Source organism: Aedes albopictus, chromosome 1, assembly GCF_035046485.1.
Source record: "Aedes albopictus strain Foshan chromosome 1, AalbF5, whole genome shotgun sequence".
NCBI lineage: Eukaryota > Metazoa > Arthropoda > Insecta > Diptera > Culicidae > Aedes > Aedes albopictus.
In genome coordinates this window covers 238,226,645-238,246,924 of record NC_085136.1, presented here as the reverse complement: position 1 = coordinate 238,246,924, position 20,280 = coordinate 238,226,645, and the positions used below count along the sequence as shown (strand labels likewise).

Sequence of the window (20,280 nt, the reverse complement as noted above, 5' to 3'; positions counted from 1 at the left end):
GGGAAACTGTTGGAACGTATCATTCTGTCGAGGCTGATAGTCTATACCGAGAAACCTGATGACTCTGGCCTCTTGGATAACCAGTTCGGCTTCCGAAAAGGTCGAACGACGGTGGACGCTATTCCCTACAGCCCTCTGTAACAGAAACGGCCGAGACAGCGCTTCAAAAGAAGCGAACAGGAATCCGCTATTGCGCGGACGTTACGCTGGACGTAAAAAATGCGCTCATCAGTGTCAGCTGGGCCGCCATAGAGTGTACCGTACACCACATAGTCCCGGATAGCCTATGCAAGATACTGGAAGCTACTTCCAGAATAGGATGCTAATCAATGACACCGTGGAAGGTGAAAGGAGCTGCAACATCACCACGGAGGTACCTCAGGGCTCCATCCTGGGCCCGGTGCTATGAAACGCGTCGTATGATGCCTCATCAAGGCTCAAACTTTCACCGGACGTAAAGCTGGTGGGCTTTGTCGATGATATTACCCTTGTGGTACACGACGAGTCGATGGAAGATGTGTAACTGACAGAAACTCACGCAATTGGCATAGTGGAGGACCGGATGAGGTCGAGACGCAGTTGAAAAGTAGCTTCTGTCTCAATTGAAATGAATGTGTAGACCCAGAAAGTTCTCAATTTTCTTAAAATTCCAAACAACACCATAGACTTCTTTTGCAATAATACATTTCATTTTATTGACTCCTCTAATGGCTAAAGTCGGCGACATACACTGTGCCAGTAGATTCCTCGCAGGCTATTCCTTGTGTTTTCAACCTTTTTAATTTTCTTTTCTAACTTTCTCGGACCAACAAGCAAAAGCATTTTCCGATTTGCTGTTTTTTTATATATACGGTTCCGTGTAAATGGCATTGTTTCCTGTGTTGGATGTTCCGTAGAGACCTGTTACTGCATCTTGATTTAAGTTACCGTTTTTGATGATTGTGTTATTTACATTGTGGGTTATTTGACTCTCTATTGATCACATAGAATATGTTTTGAGTGTGGTTAATATGATTTATATATGCTATTTAATGTGGAATGCTATTTCGCGGTCGTTATATGGGTTGTTGGTTCTGGTAAATGCGCTTGGTATATAATTACATGCATGTATGGACATTAAAATTTTTCTAAACACTAAACTTTAGATTATTGTCAACAAGTTTTTAACCCTTCTTAATGGCTCACTTAGTGATGTATTTCGCTCAGTGTACCTTCTCATTTGTTTCCTAACTTTCGTCAACATTTCTTCCTATAAGCAGGACATTCAATAAAACACATTTAAAACATTATTGTTGGCTCATTATACATATAGGTAGTTACCGAATAATATGATGGAACTCTTTGCTCAATTGATTCATTACGCATGTAATAATTTGAATGTTTTCTGTTTAGAATTCATGCACACGGCTTCACTGCTGCCAACCTTACGCAAGAGTAATCGTGAGCTGTGGGAATCAGAACCTAAAACAACGAATCGCAAATATGTACCTAGAAAGTCCAAAGAGGTTTGGTTTTGGGTTGGAAGTTTTATATCCGATGCGATATGGTGCTAATTAATACCTTTTGAGATTCATTTTTACGTTTTTACGCATGATATGTTCTCTAGCCTATTTCGGTTAGTTTTGGCACGGTATGTCCGATTTTTTTTAAATCGAAGACTATATATTGTCGGAATTTTGAACCATTTGTTGTGTGTATGTAGTCTTCGCTTAAACAAAAACAATGGAGTACAATTTGAACAAACGATACAATCTGTTTTATAGTTTTATACGGTTTTATTGTTGGTAGCGTTGCTTTGAGCATTGCTTTGTCTTACATCGAATAATCCTAACAAATACAGTTAATTTATGAGGAACGTAGGATTGTAACATTAAAATTATACACAAGCTATGACGAAATAAAACAAATACTTGTAAAACTATGCTTCACGTCGCGTGTGTTTCAATCAATGATAACACTCAAACAAACAGCCTTCTAGAACATTGTTTAAAACTTAACACTGCTGTTCACTTACCATAACCTAACTCGGAGAGGGAATGTCGAAAAACGGTCAACTGATCGACAGTCACAATTTGTTGGAAAACTAAATTTGATACACAAACAAGAATGTATGCTTGTCATAAACCTCTCCATCCGTAACGTGTCCATAAAACTCAAAAAAGTTAAACATTTCTCAGTTACCCTCCTCTTGTTCACCCCTGCTGCTAATCCCTAACATCTCTGACTGCTGTTTCCTACATGGAATGACTGGATTATGACGTGGAATGTTGAATTATTTTCGATTGATTTGTTTCGGAATGTGCTACGTGAATGATGTGTCTCTCTTTCGATGTTGACTCTGTCTTTTAAATGTTTGTCATTGTTTTTCTTCTGTCTAAACCTGAGCTGGTTTGGCCTTACCAAGGACCATGAGCATTTTCTGCAAGAACCGTGTGACGCCCACTGGAACGGGAAATAAAGATTGAAAAGAAGAAAAAAGAAAAGATTTATTAGGATTTGACGGAAATCTATTTAGGCTAAAAATTGTTGGAATGTTAGTTATTAAAAGTTGTTGATTGTTCAAACATCACTCTAGCTATTCAAACCATTGTGCAATTGTGCATTGCTATATAATAACATAGGTGCTATTTTTGTGGTGCTGAGTTCTCAGGCGATGAGTGTTTACGTTCGAACAAATAAACCTATATAGGTACCATATTTCCGCTTCAATAAAACATCAATTAAGAAGAAACGTTGCGCCAGTCAGACAAAGCCTAAAAAAATCCGCATGTGCTTTGTCAGTAATTGGATTTGATCATTATTTTAACTTGATATCATATGACGAATCGAATGAATAGGGTAATTCGCTAATTGTTGAACACTACCCAAATGTTGAACAGTTTCAGAATATATTATTATAAATCTTACTTAAGTAATTTTCATCCAACGTATTCATATGATGTAGATGCATATACATGTGCGTCACGATATTGCTCTAATTAAGTTACAAAATTATACATATTTTACGTCAAAAAAATGATTGAAAATTTTGTACCGCTGATGACACCATAACTGCTCAATTCTTAAGATTAATTTTAAGAAATTGCTGTAACGAAATAAGCTTTGCGGGAAAATCGACCAGAAATATCAAAGGCACACCATAGTTACAAGAACTGGAAGGATGCCATTATCAGTTTAACATTGTTTAAAATCACATTTTCATTGTAATTTAATTTGAAAAAATATTTTTCTAATCACACTATTATTATGCATCCATGATCCAATTGTTGAACACTGGCATAACCTACGATGTTAGCATTACTAGAATTTTTTTTTTCACTTTAACTAACCGTGCATTTCATGTGGTTTAAGGGCGTTCCAGGGATCCAAATCGAGAGAATTTGTTTACGAATTTTCAAGATTGGTGCTCTTGAAAACGTGAGTAGGGGACTAAGTCGGCCATTATGGCAGCCATGTTTGTGTTATTTGAAGTTTCTACTTAATTGAAGGGCTTTCTTTGCCTGCCATTGCATGAATTTGTACATTGTGAGGCAAGTACAATGATACACTGTGCCCAGGGATTCGAGAAAATTGTCCCAACCGGAACGGGAATCGAACCCGCCGTCTCCGGATTGGCGATCCATAGCCTTAACCACTAGGCCAACTGGATGTCTGGAATTGCCAAATTTTGGTCAACGTGGTTTATGAACAACGCCTAATGTCTCCCTAAATGTGGATAGAAGGTTTGCAATGTCTACCCGCTGGTAGTGCTCGCGATTGCGAAAACATTGAGAAACACTGATGCAACTGACTGTCACTTTTGAGCGCGCCCGTTAAGGTGAAGATATGACGAAGCCACACCTCACATTTTTAAGAGCACAAATCTGAAGAACCGATAGCCGATTTGCGCTGAAAAATTGGTCGGTGACCAACGGTCTACCAATCGATCAAGTTCAGCGCAAACCGACATTCGGTTCTTCAGAGTTGTTCTCCGTTCTCAGGAGAGCCAAATAACCTGTTAAACTGAAATCGAACCTGTTTTTTTTTCTACATTCAATGGTGAACCAAATCAGGTTGTGCTTAATCCAAGCCTTTCTGAATTTACATCCTCTTTTGTCCTCAGGTAATCCAATCCTATACTGCATTAAGGACAGACTTGTTAGAATCCCAAAATGGCCGCCACAATGGGCGACTTTGGCACCTACTCACGATTTTGAGCGCACAAATCTCTTCGTAAACAAAACCAGCGCACCTGATCTTCTTATTTGAAGCTTATTACAAGTGAGCAAGAACAGAATAATGAAATGCACTGTCGTTTAAAGCTTGCTTCTTGAGATATGTGCGTTTGAAGTTCTGATGCACTGTTGACGTGGGAATTCATGACGTTTTTCCTTGAATTCGAATCAGTTTAGTTAGTCCTTCTACCACTTCTATATTCTCGATGTCTTACTGCTTACTGAACAGCAGCTCTTCTTCGTTCACCTGTGAGTCAGATCTGACTATAGTCGGATTAGCGTGCTGAATAATGGTCCTTCTGTACCTCCCTGCTGTCTCCCAAATGATAAAAAGTGAGGAGTGAACAGTGAAAAGTTAGCAGTGCAGAATGTAGAGTGAACAGTAAAAACTCTGCACTGCTCACTCCTCATTCACCGGAGAGTGAGAAGTTGGAGAAAGCTGTGAGTAGTAACCACTGATGAGTAACGAGTTTAGGGCAGGTAAAAGTCAAAAGTGAGGGCTTTCGAGTGAATAGTGAGGAATGAGCTGTGATTAGTGATGAATGAGTAATGAATAGTAAAGAGTGAGACGTGTGAATACGTGAAGATTGAGCAATGAGGGAAGAAGAGTGAGTAGTAGGAGTAAGTAAGCAGTGCGTAATGAAGAGTGAGTAACGAGGAACGACCAATAAACAATGAGGGGTTGACAATATTGGGGATAAACAAAATGATCGGGACAGGCAAAATTATCAAAATGGTCAAATAGCTGTAACTTTTTGAAAAGTGCATCAAAAAATCTCTCTTCCGAATTAACAATTTTAAGTTATGTCATAAGTTTTTCAAAGCATATCATATAAGTCATGAACACTCAAAATTCCATTGCGTTTGGTTCATTGAATCCGGTGATATAACTACTCAAAGTTGACTATCGGATAATTATGACTTTTTCTAGCATCTTTCAACCTTCATGTAGAATAGCCCAATATTTGCCAAATTTCGACCATTGTTACACAACTAGTTTTTCACCTTACAGTAAAAAAGATTTTTTGATTCACTTTTAAAAAAGTTACAGCTATTTGAACATTTTTTGAAAAAGATAGCCTGTACCTATCATTTTGTGTATCCCCTGTAAGTAGTGTACGGTGAAGAGTAAGAAAAGGGCAGTCAAGAATATCTGACAATATCTGACGTAAAAATAATAAAGAATCAGACATAGTTTTGGACGTAATGAGAATAACTGAGCAATTATGAGTAAGCATTGAGCAGTGAAAACTTAGCAGTGGAGAATGTAAAGCAATGAGCAATGAAGACTCATATCTGACGTGAAGTCAGAAAGAGTTTTACATTGTTTTGGACGCAATGTGAATTAGTCATTGTTTTTGCAATCCAATATTGACTTAAAGGCGAAGTCTTCGGTATAACAATTCGTGTGGTTAGATAATAACGTTTTAACCTTCCTCGTGCATTAGCTTGCGCGCACCTCGCTGACCTAGTGCACGTTTAGGGGTCATAATGACCCTAATGCACGAAGAGGTTTAATGAAACTCAAGTAGGCTGACCATCCGTCCCGTATTTAACGGGACAACAAAATTTTCAAACGCTCGTCTCTGGAGCATAGTTAACGTTTTTAACTTAATTATTCGTTCTTTCTAGCTGAAATAGCATTATTTACATCATGCAGTTCTGTTTTTGGGCATTGATTTTCTTTTTGTTGAGTTTCCGGAATGTGTCCCGTATTTAAACGGGACAAATCTGGTCAGCCTAACTCAAGATATCATGAAAAGATGGATACATTATTAGTGAAATTCCGAAAAAAAATCCACAGCTCAGGTGAGATTTGAATTTACGACCTTTATTCGCTAGACAAGTGCTAAATGTAGTGTAGAAATTGCTTTTAGTTAAAATAGGGTAGAAGCTTCAGTTTTGGCCAGCCCGGAGTTTTGGCCATAGTGCGGTATTCAGCTTGTTACGATCTAAATCGGCATAAATTTATTTATTACTAGTAGATTCTAATATAATATGATGAATGCAGCTGTGAAAACCATACGTTTTGATTAAAAACTGGAAGAAAAAAATAATTTTCCTTAAAAAATCAGCTCCCATATATCTATTTTGGCCAGGGTGCTTCTAATTTGGCCACTCCCATAAGAAATACACGTGATTGGCCAAAATAGAACCAAAGCTGAGAATATGGCCAAAACTGCGGCAATGCTTCTATTTTGGCCAGTGCCACTTTTAATACAAAAATCAAGTATTAGCTTGATTTCTGTATTTTTCCAATCAAGTATAGATCGAAACCTTTCATTTGACTCATTGGTAGTTTTCATTGGATTATTGGTTATTTTTATAAAAATGATTTCCCTTAGACTGGCCAAAACCGGTGCCCGCACCCTACACATTAATAAAAACAAAAAAAAAGTGCTAAATGAAAGAGTGCAAATTACAAGTTTGATGGCCTTCCAGGTTGCAATTTTTCTTCCTCATCACAGTTAATGATAAAGAGACGCCTGTAAAATAGGCAACAGTTTCAACACTAAATAAATTGCTGTCCCTCTTCATATATAGGGTCATGAGAGATGGATATATTTGCGGAGCAAGTTAAGGTAAGGATGAAGCACTTGTCTAGCGAATAAGGGTCGTGAGTTCAAATCTCACCTGAGCTGTGGATTTTTTCGCAATATCACCAATAATCAATCCATCTTTTCATGGATATGTTGAGTTTCATTAAAACATCATTAATCCAATATTGTTGCTCCTCTATAAGAAAGCTAATTGAAATAACAAGAGTTTCAAGCTTTTGACGTAAGCTGTCTAGACACTTACAATATTCAATACAGTTTCATATTTTTAACAAGAGTTTTGTTTTAATTTCAAAAATATATCCATTGGAAAACGGCATGATTGTTTTAACACTGGTTTATTAGATTAGATGTTGAGGGAACGTTCAGTTAAATTGAGTTCGAAACAAAATGAAATAAACAATAATTTCAATAAGAGTCGACATAAAACATTGGCTTGTTAAATCAAAAAGAATTTCCATTAATTTCCAGTAAGCTTTTCAAGCTAGTATAATTTCAAAGAATTTAGAGACGAATGCTCCTTCAGGGTAAAGTCTTTCTAAACAAAAAAAAATAACAAATTCAATGTGGAAAGTTTTCTGTCCGTGTAAGAAGTGCGAAACAGTGAGAAGTGAGTAGTGAGGAAGTGAGAAGCGAAAAGTGGAAAGAGATATATGAGGAATGAGATGTTAAAAGTGAAGAGTGTGATGAAGTGGAAAGTTAGAGATAAAAAGTGATCAGTGAGAGTAAAGTAAACAGGAATGATATTAAAAAGTGACGAGTGAGGAGTGTGACTCAATCAAAGAGTGGCAAGAGGGCGTCCATAAATGACGTAGCTTGTTAAACACATCCCTCCCCTCCCCACAACAAAATTTTCTGATAGTTCTGATTTCAATTTTTACTTGTATGTTTAACGAATATTATGAGAAAAAAAAACAACAATAGCAAGAAAACATTGCCGACTGTGGAGCGGATCTGGTGTGATGCTTTAAACACGTGATCATCAAGCCGAGGACCTGGGATCGAATCCCACTCCCAACCGTCTCGTGAAATGTGATTCCTTTCTTCGGAAGGGAAGTCAAGCGTGGGTCTCGAGATGAACTAGCCTAGAAAAAATACATTGCTGACTGCCAGGTTCAGATCGCCTTCTTCGTGTATTAGCTTGCGCGCACCTCGCTGACCTAGTGCACGTTTAGGGGTCATAATGACCCTAATGCACGAAGAGGGTTATTGCCGAAGAACAGGAAGTTGATGCTCCCAATACAGTGCAATATCATTTTAGCCTAGGAGCTCTATCGGAGATATTAGTTTGCTTACTAATAAATCTTTTAAGAATATCAATTTGGTTTCATTTGAATAAAATTTACCATAACATTTGAAGAACCCTGCAGGAGTTTCTTTTAAAATTCTTTCGGGAGTTCATTCTGGAATTCCTCAAGAAGTTTCTTTTGGGATTCCCATTTTTGAGAATTCCTCCCTTTTTAATGCTTTCAGCACTTCCTTCTGGGATTTCTCCAAGAATATTTTTTTGGGATTCCATTTGAGATTTCCTCCTTTTTGTATTTCTTCAGAGATCCCTCCAAGAACTCCTTTCAAAGTTCCTTCTTAAGTTCCGCCTAAAGTTCCTTCTGAGATTGTGGAGCGGACCTGGTGTGATGGTTAGAATACTTGACTATCACGCCGAGGACCTGGGATCGAATCCCACTCCCGACAAACTCGCAAAATGTGAGTTCTTCCTTCGGAAGGGAAGTAAAGCGTGGGTCCCGAGATGAACTAGCCTAGGGCTAAAAATCTCGTTAATACAGACAAAAAAACCTTCTGAGATTTCTCTGGGAGTTTTTTGAAGGTTTTTCTAAAAGTTTATCCATGGTTTCCTTCGGGAGTTCTTTCGAGGTTGTCCTTCTCCTCCGTTCAACTAGAAGTTTCTTTGGATATCACTTCAGGGATTTTAACCGGAATATATTTTAAGATTCCTTTAGAACTTCTATCTGGGTTTCATAAAAAAGTCCTTTTCGGGATTCCTCCAGGAGTTCCTTCTTGGTTTCCTTCGAGAATTCACTCAGATATTCAATCCGAAATCTCTGCAGGAAACCCCTCCGGCATTCTTTCAAAACCCCTCCAGAAGTTGCTTCTGGGATTCCTCCTGGAGTTCTCTTCGGATTCCTTCAGGAATTCTTCTGGAATTCCTCGAGGATTTCCTAAGATTTATCCAGGTTTTTTCTTTCTTAGATTTCACCAGGAGTTCTATCTGGATATCTTCCGTGTTTTCTTCGGAAATTGAACCAGGAGTTTCTTCTGAGACTCTACAAATAACTCCTTCTGAAATTCTTCCAGAAGTTTATTCAAGATTTCTCCAAAAGTTCCATCTATAATTTCTCCAGGAACTCCTCACGGGAGTTCTTTTGGAATTCCTCTATGATTTCCTTTCAAGATTCCTCCAGCAGTTTCTTCTGAAATTCTTCTGAAAGTTCCTTGAGGGATTCCTTTTGAGATTCCTCCAAATCTTTTTGGGATGTTTTCAGAAGCTTTTTCTGAGATTCCCAGTAGGAATTCCTGTGAAAATGTTATTCTTCTCCTGATAGGGAAACCTATAAAGAACACCATGAGAAATTCTTTACAAAGCTGCTAGAGAAGCTCCTTAAGAAATTGTTGAAGGAATTCTTCGAGCAATTCCAGTACAAAGTGTTTAAGGAACTACTAGAATAATGCCATAATGCCAAAAACTTGGCAGTGCCCTATAGCAAGCAGCAAACTATTGGTCGTGAGAAGCATTTGAGCTAAATTGATTGTCATACACATGATTAATTACGAAACACCTTTTTTTCAATAGGCTCAGTAGAAAGCTACATAGCATATCATGAACCCCAACCCCCCTATCGTCACACTTCGTCACAAAATCAGAACACCCACCTCCAACACCCCCCCCCCCCCACAAAAGCTATGCCAGTTATGGACGACCCCTAAGAAATAAGAAATGAAAAATGAAGAACGAAAACTGCGAAGTATAAAGGACACATTCTACCGCGACGTTACAACGTTTTGACGCCTTTTTGGTCAGATTTTCCACTCTAACTCATGGATACGATCGGTAACCTCAAATGTTTTTGTATATTCGGATTGCTTGTAAACTTTGCAGTAAATATAGTCTGTTGAACATTTAGTTTTCATTTGAAAAGCTTATTCAAAACAAGAATTAGTAGCGTGACGTTACAACGTTGTAACAACACGCTACTAGTTCCCATTTCGAACATACTTTTCCAATGAAAACTAAATATTCAACAGCTCGTACTTATCGCAAATTTTACAAGAATTCCGAATATGCAAACATATTCGAGGTTTACGGTTAAAACGTTACAACGTCACGGTAGAATGTGTCAAAGTAAGAACTGAGCGACCAGTGACCCAGATGGTATTCGTCGGTTGGAACGTGTTCGTACACAAGTGCAAAAGCTATGAAGTTAAAATTCGTATCTGCTCCCAGTCTGCTCCCATTTAACATGGATTTAAAATTTTTACATAGATGTAATACTTAGCAGCACGTGAGTCGCTGATGATCGACAAACGCTTATTCATTCGATTCATCTTAGGAGTCGGCTAATAAAATAATGTTGACCTGGCAAATATTTAACCCGGGCGCGGTCGCGTCGCGGTGTCGCTGAGGGTCACCAAAGACGTGACTGCTTGAGGATTAATAACTTTCTCAAACTAAACGCACATCTGTGAAAATGGGGAGCGGGATATTTGGCATAAAGTCATTTAGCATAATGCCGTTTGTCATAAGGTCATTTGGTATATAGACATTTTGCATAATGGCCATTAGGCAAATGGACATTTGGCATAATCGAAATGCACTCTTCTTTGTTATGCCAAGTGTCCATTATGCCAAATGACCGTTATGCCAAACAACCTTATGCCAGATGACCTTATGTCAACTGATGTCATGCTAAATGGCACAGACCCTGTAGATGGATTAATAATGTGTGAAAACAAATGCAACTCACGTGATTGGAACTCATGACACTTGTACGCTAGACGAGTGCTTTACCAATTCAGTTGTCGAATCAATTAATGACACAGCACAGTCGTTTCATCAACGACTGTGTTGATGAAGAACCAGGAGAATATGTAAGGCGACCAAAGATGTTTCGATGAGATGTGAACTTTCTTGTAAAACTAAGATACCGAGCCAGTTTCTGTTGAATAGTTAGTCAGTGATCGCTCTTCATAAGTTGTTCTAAAAAGTACTGGCAGTGCTGCCGCTGACGAACCAAAACAGATCGAGGCTTGCGTTGTTGTTTTAAGGACAGACTTGTTAGAATCCCAATATGGCCGCCACAATGGCCGATTTTGACACCTACTCACGATTTTGGGGGCACAAATCTCTTCGTAAACAAAAGCAGCGCACCTGAGCTTCTTATTTTAAGCTTATTACAAGTGAGCAAGAACAGAATAATAAAATGCATTGTTGTTTGCAGCTTGCTTCTTGAGATTTGTGCGTCTGAAGTTTGGATGCACTGTAGAACCGGGATTTTAAGACGTTTGTCCTTAATGCATTTTCTTTTAGTTGTTAGTCAACTGTTTCTGTAGAAACAACGATCTGTAGAAAATCTGTGATCCGTAAAAGTATTCCGTGTGGTTCTTTTGCGATCGTGTAATTTGGCCAGATATCGTAGGTCGGCCAACAGTTTCATGCCTCAGTAGCTTAGTTGGTGAAGCACTCATCTAGCGTAGAAGGGTCCAGAGTTCAAATCTCACCTAAGCTGAGGATTTTTTTTGTCCTTATTTAACGCATCATTTGCCCATCTTCACGTTGAGTTAATAAGAAAATTTTTAATAACTAGGAATGTTTTCTTATGAGAGAAATACGACATCTGTTAAACTAAAAGAAAAAAAAAATATCAAGAAGGCATGCAATTAAAATATATTTTTGAGTTGACGCTTTCGTCAAGTAAAACTTATCCTAGATTAGTAAAAGCTTAATAATCATAAAATAAAAAAGAAGATAAAAACCTTTTGTTTTTCATCACTTAATCTTCATCTTTCCGAAAGAAAACCCCGCTCCTGCGGCGTTTTACTTCTGCTTCGGTCGCACCACCATCATCAACTTTTGCAAACTCTGAGTGAATCCTCCTGCACGCGTGAAGCCACAAACACAACCGCAAGGATGGTGGCAAAGTAACAAAAGAGATAGTGTATAGGTGTGTGTGGGTGGTAGCACAATTCGAACCGAGAGACGCGATGGGAATGGAACGAAAAAAGAAAAGAAATTTTGTGGGTTTTAAAAAGCGCAGTTTCCAATTGGCACTACAAGGTGGGTATGAGAGCATTTTTTTTGCTAAGGAAAATTAAAACATAAGTATTAAGATTGAAATAATTCAATAAGCTAACTGTTGTTTGCTCCCGATAGAAAACAATAATCAGAACCATGAATCTGCATCGTAAACTATGTTCAGAGTCGAACCAATACTTACCCATCGTATGGTTGAACCACTTGGGCTTATTTCGCCACGCAATGAATATGCAGTAGACGGGAATGCTGGTCAGGATCATGAGCAGTCCGTAGCCGGTTTCAACCGGGCTCGCGATCATGGGAACTACCGTGACGAACACGGTGGCGATCAGGTAGAAGATCGGGAAGATCAGGTTCACCTTAATCGGGCGGTTCAGGTTTGGTTGGGCCCATCGAAGCCATGGCAGACACAGGACGGCTACGCCGATACTTAACTGGAAAGAGAAATTAATAAGTAGTAGACAGTTGAACATTATTTTTGCTTACTTCAGAGTAGTGTAATCTTTATTAAGCTAAGAAGTAGGTTTGCCCCAGTTAAGATGTTATGACAACAAGAACACACGTTGTAGGGCATCCAACGTGTGTCTTGTCTAAAGATCCTCAAAACTTACTCAAACTGCTACCGTAAAAGTTGTACAGTAATTTTTATTACTACTAACTTTGATGGTCTTGAACTTGAACTCCAAAGTATCTAGGACAACAATATCTTTTAGCTCTTTAACTTAAAAACAAAAATGATTCATCTGAATTGGAAATTCCTAAATTATCAGCTGTTACATTCGGATCATGATTGAAGATCTATGAGTTTCCAGTCAAAACCAATCGGAGAAACTTGAATTTAGAGCTTACTAGTGCTCTAGTTTAGTCACCCCCGCCCCCTTCCTTACCCAGGTGGCAAATCCGACGTAGTTGATCAGCGCAAAGATGTCCGACACGGTCAGGTAGACCATCGAAAGTAGCGCCATAATGAGGACGGCCGGCGTTGGCGTGAGGCGTTGGATCTGAATCATGGTCAGAATCTCCGGCATTTGTCCTTCGCAGGCACCGGCGTAGAAGAGACGCGATGACGTCAGCAGAATTCCATTTACGGCTCCGAAGGTCGACAGGGCCACGAAAACTGCAAAAAAAACGGAGGAAATATTGAAAGAGTGGTGCTGGTGAAAGGAAAGTCGTGATTAACGGGTTTTGCTTTTGACTGCCGCCATTCATTGTTGTCCCGTTGTTAATGGATGTTTGCCCTAATGGGATGTGATATTGATGAATAGCGCGAATGGTAGCGCGGTTCGCGGCACGTGGCGCGCGGTAGTGCTTATCGATCTGGATTGAGCGCTGATTTGTTTACGCGGTGACACACGATTCAGACGTCATTACATGGCATTAAAGAGATAAAATCGCAACATGATGTCCAGAGTGATTAACATGTTTATATTTGTTTGATAGCGGTTGACACTGATGTAATTCAAATAGCTAGAAATCGATCTTCGTGGGATTCCAAACGGAGACAATGCTTTTAAAGCCGCACAGTACCAGTACCTATCGTGCAAAGCATATGCAACATTCTATATATTGATAAATTTTATAGGACAGTATAGAGGCTTGCAGCAAAAACCTAACCTCATCGAATTCTCATACGATTTGTAAACATTGCCCTCAAATTTTTTTTTTTAGGGTGTGGTGGGTTGGGTGTTCACTACTTGACAGTTGAACTAGAAGTGTCCTGAATCCTGTCCTTAGCCTACTTGATGACGCTCAACTACCACAATTTGTGGTGGGTTGGGTGTTCACTACTTGACAGTTGAACTAGAAGTGTCCTGAATCCTGTCCTTAGCCTACTTGATGACGCTCAACTACCACAGAGGGCAAGGACGGCTTTATGGACCGACGCCGAAGGAATGCAAGAGAAAGAGATAATGCTGACGTCACTGTGCAAGCGCTCATTGGAGCCACTTACCCTCTCCATGAAAAACTCACATCCCGAGCAGAAGGGAATAGCAACAGCATAATAAAATGTGTTATTTTGGAAAAATAACTGAGTAGTGGAAAGAGTTATTTTCATGTTATTTACATAACACATCCTGTTATAAACTTGTATGTCATAAGCGGCAAAATAACAAAAATTATAACAAAAAAAAATGTTCCTGGAAGACCTGTGTAACTCCGCTAGCAATGATGGTTCTCCGTAGTTGCATGTCCGAAAGATCGTGAAACTATTGAGAACTTGAGCTACAGGTCCTAAGCCCTGGTAAAGGAGGAAGGTTGCGATGGCTGTTATTCATGGCCATCGTGTAAAGAAAAAATGGATAAACCCCAATGCCAAGGTGTCATGCGACCCGTGCCGAGGGCTGAATGGTTGAGGGGGTTCTAAACATGCTCAACCGCGAACGGAGCCTGGGGTGCACCAGGGCGAACACCCCAGTAAGCAGCCCTTACTGCACTACGGCAAGGCACTGGTGCAGCGGACATTTATTTCCCTAGCTACTCGTGGGACCAAAAATGAGTACAAATTCTACAAACAACCTACAAGGTGACGACTGCCTCTCTCAGTCGTGTGAGAGCGAAGTGGAGAATACTCTGAGTCAGCTTGGCCTTACCGAAGACCAGCTACTCAGTAGTTCGCAGGAGAAGATGGAAATATCCTGCCCCTCAACGCCTACCTCCCGGAGCAGCACATGTTTCGACAAAGCTGATCCAGATCTACAACACCCCTCATCGACCGACTCCAACCTGCTGGACATGGAAGATAACGAAGATGATGGTATACGGATCGTCATCAACCCCCAAGAATCTTCAGCAAGTAGCAAAGGATCCGAAGATAACAAGGGTTCTACGGAAGCCAAGGGGGCTCCGAGTAAGAAATTCCCCACACTCACACGTTCGCAGAGGAAGCAGCTTAGAACTCTTCGGGAGAAGGGAAAAGACCGGAATGAGGCCTTGTCCATAATCCTGAATAAGGAGAGCGAGCCCACTTCCTCAAAACGCTCGAGAAACGACCTAGACAAATCCGCCACAGAGGACCCCAAACAAAAAAGGGTGAAGCACCATCTGGATCTGAGAGAGCGCGCCCAACAGTCCACAAACAGCGCGCCTCAGAAAAACGTGTCTGGACAACAAAACCCACCCATGAGGAAAACAGCTGGTATCAGCTACAGTGATATGGCCAAAAGCGTGAAGGTCGGGATAATACCCAAAGACTTTCCCACCGTCCAACTCACTACAGCCCAGCTAGACCTTCTACAAGAAGCACTCCTGCTCAGAGTAGTTCAACAACGAAACGAGCCAATAAAACCCAAATTCAACAACCTCATCTACAAGTCCGGTTACACAGGGTGGCCACCCAGTCGGGAATTCCGGGAAAACCGGGAAAAGCTCGGGAATTCGAAACCACCGGGAAAAAGTCGCGAAAACCTCGGGAATTGTTGCTAGCCACCGGGAATTTCCAAAATTCTAAAATTTGTACATTCTCCAGAAGCATAAGTACGTGAATCTGTGGGAAATGCAACCAACAACTGATGAACTATATAACATAATGGGTGAACTGGCGTAAAAACCATTCTTGGAAATTAATATCTTGTCGTCGAGCCATGACAACTAAAGTTTATCATAGTGATGTTACCCAACATCACAATTTGAACAATTTCAAAGATATTCTAAAGAACATTCTGGTGGAAAGACTGGTTGAGACACATTCAAATATTCATAGATTCCTGTGTCACTTATGCATTTCAGGCTGAACATGTTCCAGAAAAGCGTCTTATAAAAGTTTTATAAAACATAACAAAAATTATAACTTCTTTTTAAAAAAATATCCTTGTACAATCTCTAGGAGAATACTTGATATAGCCTTTGTCATTTGAGCGAAAAGTCTTTGGGAAATTTGGACAAGATGCTGATACAAATTTTAATGAATGAATGAATTGTCCCAACAATAAATTAAAATTAAAAATTATGAAAAACTGGATGAGTAATTCTGGTGAAAACATTCTTACAATTAAAAAATAGTTAGTGAAAAATAATTGAAAGAATATTTAAAGGAGTTTTTAGTATCTGATGGAATTCCTCAAAGCACGCCTGTTGTAGTTCATAAAAGTATTTCTAATATTTTGTTTGAAAGATTTCTGTTGTTTTTCATGAAGCTGTTGGGTGTACTCATTTAAACTATCAATTGAAATTTTCGCGGGAGTTCCAGTGAGTATTCAAAAGCATCTGGGGTAATATAGTTGTATGATTTATGGAAATAAATAATTCCCAAATAATGAATCTGCCTCTACATTTTGGGAAAAATATTTTCTCAAAAACTAATCTTTCAGAAATTCCTGGAGAAATTCCTGACATATCTGAAAATGTAATCAGAAATTAAATCTCTGAGAACTTAATATTGCAATCGCTGATGAAATAACTGAATCCTACGATTATCAGACAAAATCTAAAATTTCTTTGATCTTTCAAATTTCTCCTAGAATTTACTATTTCAGCCTAATGTTCGAGTGTAGAATTAGCATTTAAGTTAAAATACACATTAATAAAAACTAAAAAAAATATATTTCAGCCTAAGTAACTAGCCAGACATTCTGCAGTAGCCATTTGCGCTACAATAAAGTTCGCCACTGGTTTTCTATTAAAATATCTTGAATATGGCCATCAAAAGAACTACACTGAAGATACCCCTAGAAATCGTTTCCAAAATTCTTTCACGAGTAATTTTTCCAGATATTCCACCAGAAGTTCGTCCAGAATGTTTTTTTTTTTTCTGGGCATTCTGTTATTGCTTATTAGTTTTCCAAACAAACTTACCAAGCATTTTTTAGAAAATTATTGGAATATTACTAAGAAATCCACTAATAATAAGTTCGTAATCATAGTATATTCTCTCTATTCAAGTTCATATGAATACTATGTTAAATCCAAGGATTTGGAAATATTCAATATTAATTCTCTTAAATTTTTCTTAGTAAGTTACGTTCAATTTTCATTGTAAATCATTCTATTTTAGAATCGGGAAAAAATTCAAAAAGCTATCGGGAAAACCGGGAAAAACTCGGGAATTTTATTTGCCGCTCTGAGTGGCCACCCTGGGTTACATGGTTCTAATCTGTAAGGATCAAGAGACTGCTGAGTGGTTAAAGAGAATATCCCCATCCATGAAACCCTGGGAAGGTGCAGAGCTGATGGCAATGAACGAAGGGGCGATTCCACGTCCAGAGATGATCCGAGCATTCTTCCCACAAAGCTCCAGCTATGACGACGACCGAATAAAGGCTCTCATAGAAAGCCAAAATGACATCACAACAACTAATTGGCGTATTGTGAAACGATCCATTCTGAAAGACATTCATGTCGAATGGATCTTCACAGTAGAGGGTGCGTCGATGGAAAAGTTGAAGAAGTCCAAATACACCCTCAACTACCGATTTGGTGAAATCCAACTAAGGAAGATTACAGATCAACCGACTGCCGATACCGCCAATCCGACTGGAAGGCCGACCCAAGAGCAATCTGAGGAGGCCTCCTGTTCGGGCAAGGTTCGGCTAACTGGAAGGCCGACCCAAGAGAAATCTGAGGAAGCCTCCGGTTCGGGCGAGGTTAGTAAATCTCACCCCAAAAGCACCATAAAGGCTAGTCAGTCCGCCTCTAAAGGAAAAGCTCGAAGCTTACATGCGACTCCCTGCTCTAGTGGTACCAAACCAAAGGTATCTAAACAGGGCAAAGGGAGTGCAAAAAGCGACAGTTTGACCACAGAGGCGAAACTGGCGGACCAGGTCGCTACAGGGAAGAGAAACAACTCAAACTGTAACACCAAACGACACCCTGATGATCCGCAACATCCAAAGCCGGATAGTCGTCGTCCGAAAAAAAGCGGTAACCCCGGAAATGGCGACTAAAGTTCTGCAAGTGAACCTCCACCATGCTGAGAGCGCCACGGGTGTGCTCTGTCGGAGGTTCACCAAAGAGAATCTAACCGTGGCCCTCATTCAAATCCAGAATACAAGTGTTGTGAACGAGTATTCGTGTACCCCATGATCGGCTCGGCTCGTGTCTATCACAACGATGGATAGACGACGACGGCCGCCGCCGCCGACGACGACGACGACGATGACGAACATACAGCACAACAGCAGAACGCCATCATCTGCAGTAGCAGCCAGATGCGGCCCGCGCGCGCTCTCCGCGGTGTTACTTTTAATATGTTGTGATTAATTGTAATATTGTGTAATTTGTGTACATAGTCTGTAAATAAATGTGCATGTTTTTATTATCGTAATGTCCGGGTGTGAAGTGTTTTATTCGGCCACATATTACATTTCCCCGGATATGAAAACAAGGTATTCCACAACACTCATGTAAGTTGGTATATGATGACAGCCAGCTTTCTCCTAGAGCGGCTATTTTATTACATAACAACTGTAAATACTTTCCAATTTCAGAATTCATAAAAAGGGACATCGTAGCTGTCAGGATGGAGGTACCTTCCGCTAGAGGGAGTAGAGAGATCTTGATGGTCTCGGCATACTTCCCAGGTGACGTGGACGAAATCCCTCCTCCAGAAATAGCTGCGCTCGTAGCCTACAGCCACCGACACAACATCCCCTTCGTCATAGGGTGTGATGCAAATGCACATCACACCGTATGGGGAAGTACAAATATAAACACCAGAGGTGAGTACCTGTTACAGTTTCTCTCTTCCAAGAACATTGACACTTGTAATGTTGGTGACAAGCCCACGTTTGAAAACCTCATTCGTCAGGAAGTTTTGGACTTGACTCTATGTAGTCGGTCTATCTCCGATAAAATAAAAAAACTGGCATGTTTCTGAAGAAATATCAATGTCAGACCACAAACACATCATCTTCGAATGGGAAGGGGGTCTAGCGATAGAAAAAACGTATAAAGATCCTAAGAAAACTGATTGGGAATCCTACTCAGCTATCCTACAATCTGAAGAGTACATCATAGAAAGTCACATCAAGTCCATTACACAATTGGAAGATGCGTCCAAATCCATTAAAAACAAAATCCTTAATGCCTACCAAGAGAGCTGTCCAACTAAATCAATTAGTTCGAGCAGAGACGTTCCATGGTGGAATAAAACTCTTGAGAAGCTTAGGAAAACTGCGCGTAGGGAATTCAATCGTGCCAAGCGAACCGGCGATTGGAGCCTATACAGAAAGGCCCTGACGAACTACAACAAAGAAATAAGGTCAGCCAAACGGAAATCGTGGATTCTAATGTGTGAAAGCATAGAGAATACACCCGTAGTGGCCAGACTCCAAAAAACTCTTTCAAAAGACCACTCCAATGGTGTGGGTAGCCTCCGAAAGACGGATGGTTCGCTCACTGTAGAGCCTAGCGATACACTGAGCGAATTGTTAAAGATCCACTTCCCTGATTCAATTCCTGAGTCGAGCATCGGCGACCAAGACACTGGAATTGCTGTCTCAGATCCACAAGAGATCCAATCATGGGTTTCTGGATCTAAAAAAGACGCAATAAAGGTTGCAAAGGAAGCTTTCACTCGGGCCAGGGTTGAGAGGGCTGTGAGATCTTTCGAGCCATTTAAGTCTCCTGGCATGGATGGAATATTCCCAGCGTTGATCCAAAAAGAGGAGAAAACACTGGTTCCACCATTGGTTGAGATTTTTAGGGCGAGTCTGATTTTGGGGCATATACACTAACGATTGGCGTCAAAGAGGCTTCGAAGTGGTTGGATATGCTGATGACGTTGTCATTATTGTACGAGGCAAATTCGAAAGTATTATCGTGGAAAGAATGCAATCTGCCATAAATTACACTTTTTCCTGGTGTGAAAAGGAACAACTAGGCATAAATCCTACAAAAACTTCCATTATCCCTTTCACCAAACGGAGGAAGGTCCAACTGAAACCCCTTTTCTTGAATCATACACAACTAGTTTATTCAAGCGAAGTAAAATATCTAGGTGTCATACTCGACGCAAAACTGAATTGGAACTCTCATCTCCAATCAGTTGTGCAGAAAGGTCTCAATACACTTTGGGTTTGTTCAAAAACCCTGGGTAAAAGATGGGGCCTAAAACCAAGTATGATCATGTGGATATATAAAACCATTGTTCGTCCCAGGACTACTTACGCTTCCCTTGTCTGGTGGCCTAAAACTAATGAGGCTGCTGCAAGGGCGAAGCTCAACAAAATCCAACGCACCGCTTGCATAGCGATCACTGGTGCAGTTCGTAGTACACCCACTTTGGCCCTAGACGCAATGCTTC

The 20,280-nt window shown here is 40.0% G+C and overlaps 1 protein-coding gene across 4 annotated transcripts in view; it reads right to left on the bottom strand.

Annotated features, from left to right (window-relative positions):
- Positions 1–667: 667 nt before the first annotated feature.
- Positions 668–20,280, bottom strand: part of LOC109425342 (Y+L amino acid transporter 2) — a 103,181-nt gene continuing 83,568 nt past the window's right edge. For 3 of the 4 annotated variants that reach the window (XM_062846480.1, XM_062846481.1, XM_062846482.1), the window contains exons 7-9: positions 12,929–13,158; positions 12,223–12,475; positions 668–2,442 (exon numbers count right to left, since the gene is read on the bottom strand). In XM_062846480.1, coding sequence (XP_062702464.1) covers positions 2,375–2,442; positions 12,223–12,475; positions 12,929–13,158 — 551 coding nt within the window. In that variant the 3' untranslated portion in view covers positions 668–2,374. Of the gene's footprint in view, positions 2,443–11,761; positions 11,882–12,222; positions 12,476–12,928; positions 13,159–20,280 lie in introns of all 4 variants that reach the window. The other variant, XR_009996453.1, reaches the window with a different exon arrangement.